Source organism: Melitaea cinxia, chromosome 6 (assembly GCF_905220565.1).
Source record: "Melitaea cinxia chromosome 6, ilMelCinx1.1, whole genome shotgun sequence".
Taxonomy (NCBI): domain Eukaryota; kingdom Metazoa; phylum Arthropoda; class Insecta; order Lepidoptera; family Nymphalidae; genus Melitaea; species Melitaea cinxia.
This window is the reverse complement of record NC_059399.1, coordinates 14703468-14713648: the sequence shown is the minus strand read 5'-3', so window position 1 is coordinate 14713648 and position 10181 is coordinate 14703468. Positions and strand designations below refer to the sequence as shown.

At 31.8% G+C, this 10181-nt stretch overlaps 2 protein-coding genes across 2 annotated transcripts; both read left to right on the top strand.

Moving 5' to 3' along the window:
- Nucleotides 1-4235: 4235 nt before the first annotated feature.
- On the top strand, nucleotides 4236-8844 carry LOC123654681 (FAD synthase-like). Its single transcript, XM_045590572.1, has 5 exons — nucleotides 4236-4285; nucleotides 6114-6179; nucleotides 7101-7457; nucleotides 7952-8073; nucleotides 8617-8844. Exons 2-5 carry the CDS (start codon nucleotides 6135-6137, stop codon nucleotides 8837-8839), a joined length of 747 nt encoding a protein of 248 aa, XP_045446528.1. The 5' UTR covers nucleotides 4236-4285; nucleotides 6114-6134; the 3' UTR covers nucleotides 8840-8844.
- LOC123654766 (tRNA (guanine(37)-N1)-methyltransferase) lies at nucleotides 4372-5742 on the top strand. Its single transcript, XM_045590651.1, has one exon. It carries the CDS (start codon nucleotides 4372-4374, stop codon nucleotides 5701-5703), a length of 1332 nt encoding a protein of 443 aa, XP_045446607.1. The 3' UTR covers nucleotides 5704-5742.
- Nucleotides 8845-10181: the final 1337 nt, after the last annotated feature.

The window sequence follows — 10181 nt, the reverse complement described above, 5'->3', positions numbered from 1 at the left end:
TATTGTATTTTTTATATATTTATCAGAAATTCATAACATAAAGTCATTTTCGTCATGTTCATTACAGCTGTTTTTTTTTTTTTTTTTTTTTAATTTGTCTAGAGAGGTTTATATTCTCTAAGTATTTTTTATCAATAAATTATATGGAACCCCTGTTTCAAACACACAATAATTTACAATAACTTCCCTTCAATTATCGTTTTTTATTTTTATTTATCTGGAACGTTCAGCAGAGCAGGACAGTTAAACTCTATTTAGATGACCTATAAGAGCGGAGCAGTTACTTAAACAATTCAAAAAAGCGCAAAACTCGAGAACGGTTGGACCGATTTCGCTAATTCTTTTTTTAAAATATTCCTTGAAGTACGAGGATGGTTCTTACGGAGAGAAAAATTCTAAAAAAAAAAATTTAAATTTCCTGAAAAAGTCTAAAAACAACACTTTTCTATACTCCCATACAAAAGATTTGTGATAATACTTAAAAGTCAATTTGAACTTTAATACCATACGATAAAGTTTGTGTTAGGCGATACGAAGTTCGCCAGGTCAGCTAGTTTTATATAATTATGATCGTTACAGTTAGTTAACGTCTCCTTTCTCAAAATTTTATATACACAGGTACCTCTATATAACCTCATCTATCTAATATACATAGGTACCTAAAAAGTATTTTTTTTTTAATTTGAAATTGCCTAAAAACATGTATTTTTTTAAATTAAAACAGTACAATTCAATTTGAATAAATTGACGTATTTGCTTCGATAAAAATTCTCCACAAACTGCATATTTTGCGCAGTCGAATGTTCAATTTCATAATGTAATCGTTGTCTGTAGGACATTCGTTACCGAACGCACAAATAAATAACGCACACACGTAAAACAAAACAGTGACTCTTCGATGAAAAATAAACAGCATAAATTCCTGGCAAATTGTCGCATGAATCTGGCACAAAATGAATAAATAAATAATAAGGAATATGAATGTTCTGATTGCTTTTTTTAATAAACACTATAATATTTTTATATTCTGCTGTTAAAATATGAATTTAAATTGGTTAACATAACAATTTTTGCAAAATTTTATACGATATTGATTATTGATGCTATTTTTAACTATAAAAATAACGAGTTTTAATCAACGTATAAATAAAACAAATGCTTAGTCACTAAAAGTTGTTTTTGATTGCAATTATAAATAAATTATGTGTGAAATTATACATATTAATTATTTTATTTTTTCGAAAAGCCACATCTAACTGGGCAAACCTAAACACAGTCCTAAGAATTATCAAAACAGACCTCTATTTCACTCCATGTCTTAATAAAGAAAAATAAATCAAATCAACTTTATAAAGTGATAGGTGACAGTATTACATAGTGCAGGTAGGATTCCATGATAAAATATATACCATAGGATAGGTAGGATTTCCATGATAAAATACACATTACATGTACGCTTCACGCTTCAGCCTGTAATATCCCCCTACTGGGCATAGGCCTCTTTCCCCATGTAGGAGAAGGATCAGAGCTTAATCCACCACGCTGCTCCAATGCGGGTTGGCGGATATATTCCCTACTATGAGTAACGATCGCTATCAGGTGTACATGATAACAACCGGGACCGACGCCGACGGCTTAACGTGCTCTCCGAGGCACGGTGGGGAGACCCATAAGGACTGCACAAACACCCAGACCACGGCCAATACAAAACATTACATGTATTAAAAATATATCCTGAATGTCTTGTTAGTTTTCTATAATAAATCCAAACGTCATTTTAAAACTTTGAAAGTATCCATACACAAAGTTGGCGTATACTTTGCTTGTGCTTGAATAAAAATATATTTATAGAGCTGTTTCAAAATGTAGTTTTCTTGGGGTCGCCGGTGTTGGTAAAAGTTTTTTAATTTAAATTTGTATCCGCAGACAATAGCGAACAGTGCCGCTTTGCACGTGACAAGTTAAAAAATTCTAATACGCTTAATAGTTGTACGCTTTTTAAAGTATCTTTGAATTGTCTTTTTACAAATTTTATTTTATTATATTGAATAAACACTTAACTACCACTAACTGGAAAAGTAGATTTTACTGAGAAAAAAGCAAGAAGCTGAAGAAAAAGCTAATAAGATGGCAAATGTATCTGTTCTCCGGTGTATGGTATTTCCAGTTCCATTTTCTAGTTGTGTAATAAGTAAAAATTATATGATATCCTGTATACCGTAGTGTCTCTAATCTTCTTGACATTAAGGCCACCTTTCTTCTTTTCTCAAAATTAAAGACGGAAATCATGAGTAGGTTTTTTTTTTAATTTGTTTGTTAACAATTACAAATTGAACATAACCAAGTTTAAAATTACACTACTAATAAACTTAGAGATTATTTTATCATCATTCATCATCATTTCAGCCTATTGCAGTCCACTGCTGGACATAGGCCTCCACAAGTTTGCGTCAAAAATGCGTGAAGTCATGTGTGTTGCCCATAGTCACCACGTTGGGCAGGCGGGTTGGTGACCGCAGGGCTGGCTTTGTCGCACTTAAGAGGCTTCTGCCCGTCTTCAGCCTGTGTCTTTCAAAGCCAGCGATTAGATGGTTATCCCGCCATCGGTCGGCTTCTTAAGTTCCAAGGTGGTAGTGGAGCCTTGTTATCCCTTAGTCGCCTCTTACGACACCCACGGGAAGAAAGAGGGTAGCTATATTCTTTGGTGCCATAGCCACAGAGCATTGCACACAGCATTACACACAGCAGCAGATTATTTTATTTTGCTAAACATATTACTGCATAACCTTACTACTTGTGTTAACTGTACGAGTTTTTGAAAATAACCCATACTGTGACCAAAAAGAAAAACCATACAATTAGATTTGACTGTAATTATATAAATACCTGCATGTGGCAAAGGTCAAGAAAAGTTTAACTGTAAGAACTGTGAAGCGCATAAGGTTGTTGGAATAAACAAACGTTTTTTATACAGATTTTTAGAGATTTTATAGTTACTTATTATTATTTGTTCAATAGAAAAACAAAAATAAATAAAACGTAAAGTAAGATTTCCTTGCAATTGAAATAAAAACAGGCTTTAATTTACATCGGCATTTAACGTAGGTAGTTAAAATATTTATACAATTCAATACACATTATTATCGATAACTCAAAAAGAACTCATCAAATTTCTATCAAATTTAAATAAAACCACATAACAAGCATGAGCTTTCGATTAAAAAAAGAATCATCAAAATCAGTAAACCCAGGAGGAAACAAACAGTCGAATTGAGAACCTCCCCATTTTTATTAAGTCGATTCAAAAGTATTTAGTACTGATCAAATATCTATATGTATATTAATGACTTGTTTACCGCGGGGTTGAATTTAACCTCAGATTACTTTTCTACGCATATATCACGATCTCATATTTTTTGTACTCTGTATTCTTCTGCGGGGTTGAATTCACACAACAAATTTTGTCTCCACAGTTTACCGCAGGTTTGAATTCAACCCCAGATGACTAACTCGTTTTGAAACCATATATGACAAAACTAAAGCTTAAAATAATTTACGGCCCATTTTAATACATTCAGTACGTGTAAATTATAGCTTAGTTCATACTCTTCAAAATAATATAAGCGTTTCTAGGTGTAGAAACCTGTGAATTATGGGCAAAAAACTAGGTCTCTAGTAGCGCTTATCGGATCATATTACGCAGGAGATGCGAGGTCAGCGCCGTGCAAGCGGTGCGGAAAACTGAGTGAGTGCTCGGGTTGAATTCAAACCTGCGGTAAACTACGATGACTACGGGAGCTCGCGCTCGGGAGAGTTCGGTTTACCAGAGGTTAATACATGAACAAAACAATACTTGAGAACAGTATTATTAGCCTCTGCTGTATGGTTGAGGTAATTTCCTAGACAAGCTGCTCCAGATTTAAGCAAAATATTTCCTGCTGTGCCCTAATACAGCAAAGTTAATATTTAAAATTTATATTTCTTTCTTGAGAACTTACTTAGAATGAATTTGATTTTGTGACCAGACAAAAATGGTTAAAACACTTTCTACATGTATTAAAAAATATATTTTCCCTTTTTGAACGTTATGACTGATTACGTCATGATTCTACGTCAAATCAACGTTCACAAGTCAAAAATGTTACATTTACAGTTTACACATCATTAACTGATGTATTAAATCCAAATTAATATTAAATTAACCAAATTAATGAAAGTTTAAATTATTTATTAGATTTTTTAAAGTTTAATCTACATTTTCCATTTTACTATGACCTCGGATTAGGTTAGTATAAAAGCAATGTTACTAATTCCGAATTGGTTATGAAGTTGACCCTATTTCGTACAATTTTTCAAATTTTTAAAGTTAAAATGTCTACTTCATCAAAGTCGTTGTTGATACCGACCGGTGTTCGTGGCATGAAAAGTCTCGACCGTGAGAAATTCAATCGTAAAATCACTGCACCCGTTCTTAAAGTATCAGAAGACAAATTGTCCAAAGTAACTCCAATATGCAAAGCATACTTTTTAAAAATGTCAAATTTTAAACCAGTGCAAAGCTCAGTTGCTCAGTGTAACGAAAATTTAAACAAGTGCATTTATTTTGACCCTGATAAAGTAACAAATTGGACCGATATTACTGAAAATATTCGCACATCACTGAACCAATATGACATAAATGAGAAAAATTTCGATTTATTTGATATAACATTGACTTATGACAATTTTAAGTTTGATACAATTTTCAAAGCGGTATTACCTGAAAATGAAGAAATCGTGAGCAGTTTCTCACACATTGGTCACATTATACATCTTAATTTACGCGATCACTTATTGGAGTACCGTGGGCTTATAGGACAAGTTTTACTTGACAAAATTAAAAATTGTCGCACAGTTGTCAATAAAACCTACGTCATTGACAACACATACAGAAATTTCAGCATGGAGGTGATTGCTGGAGATGAGGACTTTCTAGTGACAGTGAAAGAAAACAAATGTAATTTTCAATTTGATTTTTCAAAAGTTTACTGGAATCCGAGGTTATGCAAGGAACACGAAAGAATCCTTGAAATACTGAAACCCAGGGATGTTCTATTTGATGTATTCTGTGGTGTCGGACCCTTTGCAATACCGGCTGCAAAAAAGAACTGCAGAGTATTAGCTAATGACCTGAATCCGGAATCATATAAATGGCTCAATTTTAATGCTAAGCATAATAAGATAAAAACTGATAATTTTAAATCTTTCAACATGGATGGTAAAGATTTTATACAAGAAATTTTCAAAGACTTTATATTAAATGTTTGCAAAGAAAATGATAAAGTAAGCGATGGAGCTAAAATCCATATAACCATGAACTTACCAGCAATTGCTGTTGAATTTTTGAAATATTTCAAAGGATTAATTCAGGAAATAGAATTAAAAGACAAATTTAATTTGGACATTATTGTACATGTTTACTGTTTTACAACCGGAGACAATCACCAAGCAATTGCTAAGCAATTGGTTAACGATAATTTTGGTGTTGATGTGTCACCTCACATAGTTGATATTTTTGCTGTAAGAAATGTATCTCCTAAAAAGGAAATGATGAGAGTCTCATTCAGACTTACAAAGGAATTTATTTTTAATAATAACTATATCGCAGAAGAGACAAACGAACCTCCATGTAAAATTAAATGTACAAGGAAGACAGAAGAATAAATTATTGTATTTATGTTATGAAATAAATACATATCGTTATTTTGATACTAAATTGTTTTTTTTTTTTTTATGAGCATGACTTTATAGATTCAAAATTGGAGAAAAAAAAACTGATATAGACTATATTCACATAAAATTAAACTATTCTCTCGGTAGATTACTTTGAACTGAACTTAAAAAAAAATTAAAATTAATTTAAAAGAAAATACATTGGCAATTAATCTCACAAATTGCCGTTTTTAAAATTTCACAAATTACAACCACACAGACTGATATGCTAAATTTTAACTTGAATTTATGAACTAAATTTAAGTTATTTTAATCATCTCAGTCAGTATCATACTTCCAGATTACAATAAAAATATTCAAACAGTCAAATCAAAATTATTAACTGAAATTTTTTATTACAGTTCACAAGAAAGTTAGCCATCATGGATTTGGAAGATTACTCTTCAGTTCTTGAGGAAACTGAACAGGTTATATTTTATTATTTTAATTAAACTAGAATTTAGCTTTAACCGCCAATTCAACCTCTAGATTTCAACTTTTTTTGTTCTCATATACCTTCATCAAAGATAGCGAAATAAAATAAATGATATTTTTTAAGTCTTATCATAAATCTATGAATATGAAAAGTGTTATCAAAATCTATGTAATTAATGAATTTTGCATTATGTGTAAACAAAAATTGTGGTTGTGCAATAGTTGCAGATATTGTATCATAATTATAATTATGTAGAATATTATCTTATCATCGTTAATTAAATAATTACATAAAATGATTAAAAGCGATAAAGCAAATAAGCTAAACATAATAATTAACATTTTTTCATTTAATTTTTATTTTACCCAACTACAATGATGGACAACTTAAACATGATATATTACGTCCATTAATTAATTACGTCACATGAATTTCACGATATTTTAACCCCTCCCGCGTCCTTGTCATAGCTTATTACATTTATGAGAACTGCTTTGCATTTTATTTCATTTAAATAAATTAACTATATGTACCTACCTGAACGGCTTATTATTTTCCCGAAAAATATAAAAAAATATAGTTAAAAATATTTTTGCGTCAATCTCACGTAAGAGAAGGGGGGTCCAGGCAAATATCACTAAATTTTACCTAATGGAGGGAGGAGTCTAACCTGATCGAAAAATAGCTTACGTAATTAATGGTTGCCACCTAAAATGAATGTTTTTCTGTATGTCCTTTATAGAATCGTAAACTATGCATTTGATCATGTCATGATCTTCAGCAAAGTGTTGTGCATACGCCCACAAATATTTCTGAGTTGGTAAGACCAAAAAAAGTTGCAACGCGCGCAAGGTATAACTAAGTAGTACTTAATAAAATTCATTACAAATAGCTTTTTAATGAAATTTTGCAGGTTATGCGAGAATGCTTTACTAAATTTCAAATAGACGAAGTTTTTCTATCATTCAACGGCGGAAAGGATTGCACTGTTCTATTAGACGTTACAATAAATATATTAAAGGATTTATACAAAAGAGATGATGTAGCAGAAGATCTGAAAATATTATACATAAGAACCGTAGGACCGTTTAGAGAAATAGAAAATTTTGTGAATGAAATAGAACAACATTACGGCGTTCAATTAATAGTTACCGAAGGGGAAATGAAGATCACGTTACAAAGGATATTAGAACAAGATAGCAAACTAAAGGCGTGTTTAATGGGCACAAGGCGAACTGATCCGTATAGCGAAGATTTGAAATTCATGCAGGTAACACGACAATCGAGAATTTAATACTCTATACACACTATAATTCAGGAGATACTTAATTTTCAAAACTACCCACGACACACTTCAGCCTGTATTATCCCACTGCTGGGCATGGGTCCCTTTCCCCATGTAGGAGAAGGATCAGAACTTAATCACCACGCTGCTCCACATTATATTCTCTACTGTGAGTAACGATCGCTATTAGGTGTACATGATAACAACCGGAACTGACGACTTAAAATGGCACTGTGGCGAGACCCACAAGGACTAACAACCAGACCGGAAATATTTGTACAAACGCATCCACTACGAACGGGAATCGAACCCGCGACTGATCGACCGCGTGATTACACCAGAGTGGTCGTCAATTTTTTTAAAAGGGTATAACTTAAAATGATGTTTAAGGAATTTACATAAAATTAGACTCAATTTGAAAGGTAGTAATTTAAAGAGAGAAAAAAAACAACTATGCCTTATACTTTTTAATCTTCTAGAAAACAGATGCCGGTTGGCCACAGATGATACGAGTGTCGCCATTGTTGAATTGGAGCTACCACCAGATATGGAGTTACATCTTACAAAGACAAGTGCCTTATTGTAGTCTATATGATCGAGGGTAAGTTAGTTAAAAATAAAAAGTTCACCAAAAATATGGTGCAAAAGTGTTTAAAATAGATGAGTAGATTCATTATTATTAACCGTTTATGTTCTAGTCCTATAGGCCGTTGATGTTCTATAAATCTAAAGCCTAACCTCAAAAAACTTTTTCATATATATTGATGTACAGATTAAAAATAAAATTAAGAAACAAGAAACTACAATTTTAATAAAGTTCGTATTTAACTTTTCGTCTTATGTTAAAGTTCTTGCCACCTCTTACAATAAGATGGTACTTATCTAAAGAAACTAAATGACCTAGTTCTAGTCCTAGTTCTAGCTAATGACCTATCACATAGATTATACACAATCTGTTTGTTACACAATAATTATATGGAAAGTCCTTCTTACTTGTTCCTAGTTGTACAGTCTAATACACTGAGTGTCTAAATACTATGGCTACTTTCTTTGTTGGAAATGATGCTGCATTTTGCCCACACTTATTTAAAAATACAATAAAAATGAATTTTTATATTTTAAAATATTGACTACTCATTTACAGGTATACTTCAATTGGTAGCATACACAACACTTGGCCCAACCCTTCCCTTGCCTACAAAGATGAATACGGTCAAATAGCCTATAGGCCAGCTTGGTTACTAAAAGATCCCACTGAAGAAAGATCAGGACGAGGCACAAACAAACATAATAAAGGACAAGTGTTAACAGTACAAAATTTAGATAACGGCAATTGTATAGGTGAAATTAAGTCAAATATATTATGATTTGACTAATGTTAACTTAATTTGATAGTGTATTGATTGCCAAAACAAAAGGTTAGCCCAGTGGTCATGAAAAATATTTGTATTGACACACAAATATTTGTCATGGTCTGGGCGTTTGTGTTACCGGATCCCAAAAACAAGATTTTCATCCAAGTAGGATTTGTTGAGTAAGATTCGTCGTTTACTTAATTACTTTTTTTTAGTTATTATTTTAAATTCAAAAGGGGTTATGGGTTGTAATGAGTAAATGTGCACTTCATTTTTTTTACTAATAATCTATATTTTTAACAGTGAAAACGAAAACGTAAAATCCTTGTGATAATATTTAAATTATTTAATTTTTTATTTATATTAATATTACCGTCTATTCATAGCTATATTTTGTTCATTTCCATTTTACCTAAATTTTTTATTTAAATTATTATAATTATGACGAATGTATGTTTCAAAACATAAGTTTTGATTTTTTTTAGTTATGCAGTACCTGCTTAAATTTTAGCACATTAAATAGTTAGTAAATTGTTATTATAAACAAATTTTGATTTAACACTTTTACTTATGTGGAACTTACCGCCAATGACATTTAATTGTCGGCTGTCTGAAGTCGCGTCACCAATGTCGCCGAAATATCGGGTAACATTCGGGTTCAGTATCGTAAAAGTAACATTGTTGACAACCACTGTAAAAGTTTAACATTTTCAATTAGTTTTTAAAATTCTTGTGAAGTATAGCTGTGGTATAAAAGCGAAAAGCATTAAATTAAATCACATATTATTATACTAATGGCAGTTATTTCCAATATAAATATTCAATAAATTTGACTTAAAAAAGAACCGACAGAGAGCGTCTGTATCTAAATAATAATTTTCAATGTACAGGTGTTCGACCCCTACGTTCCTTCAAATGGGGGTTCTGTAGGTATAATAGATCACGTTCCAAGTGAAAAAACATTCCTTGCCTATTTTTAATTTTAACATTGAATAGACGAGCTACATTTATATACTCGTTCCGCGTGATACCTTTCGTGATCACTTATTCACGGCTATGATTTACAATGAAAAACATTCTACGAGAAAAAAATATCGCTTCCATATGCGGTTCTTTAATTGTATGTGTCAGTTCATATTCATATTTCACTTTATCGACGTGTTTTAGGGCTAAGAAAAATAGTTTTAGACGGTTATGCAGAAGTACCTTACCAGAGTTGCTCGTAGGTACATTAAGACTAAGTAAAATTTAAAAAAGGTCAAGGGATATTTTTTTCACATGGAACGTGATCCTACACCATAGGACCCCCCCCCCCCATTAGAAGGAACACAGGAGTCGAACAGCCGTATACATA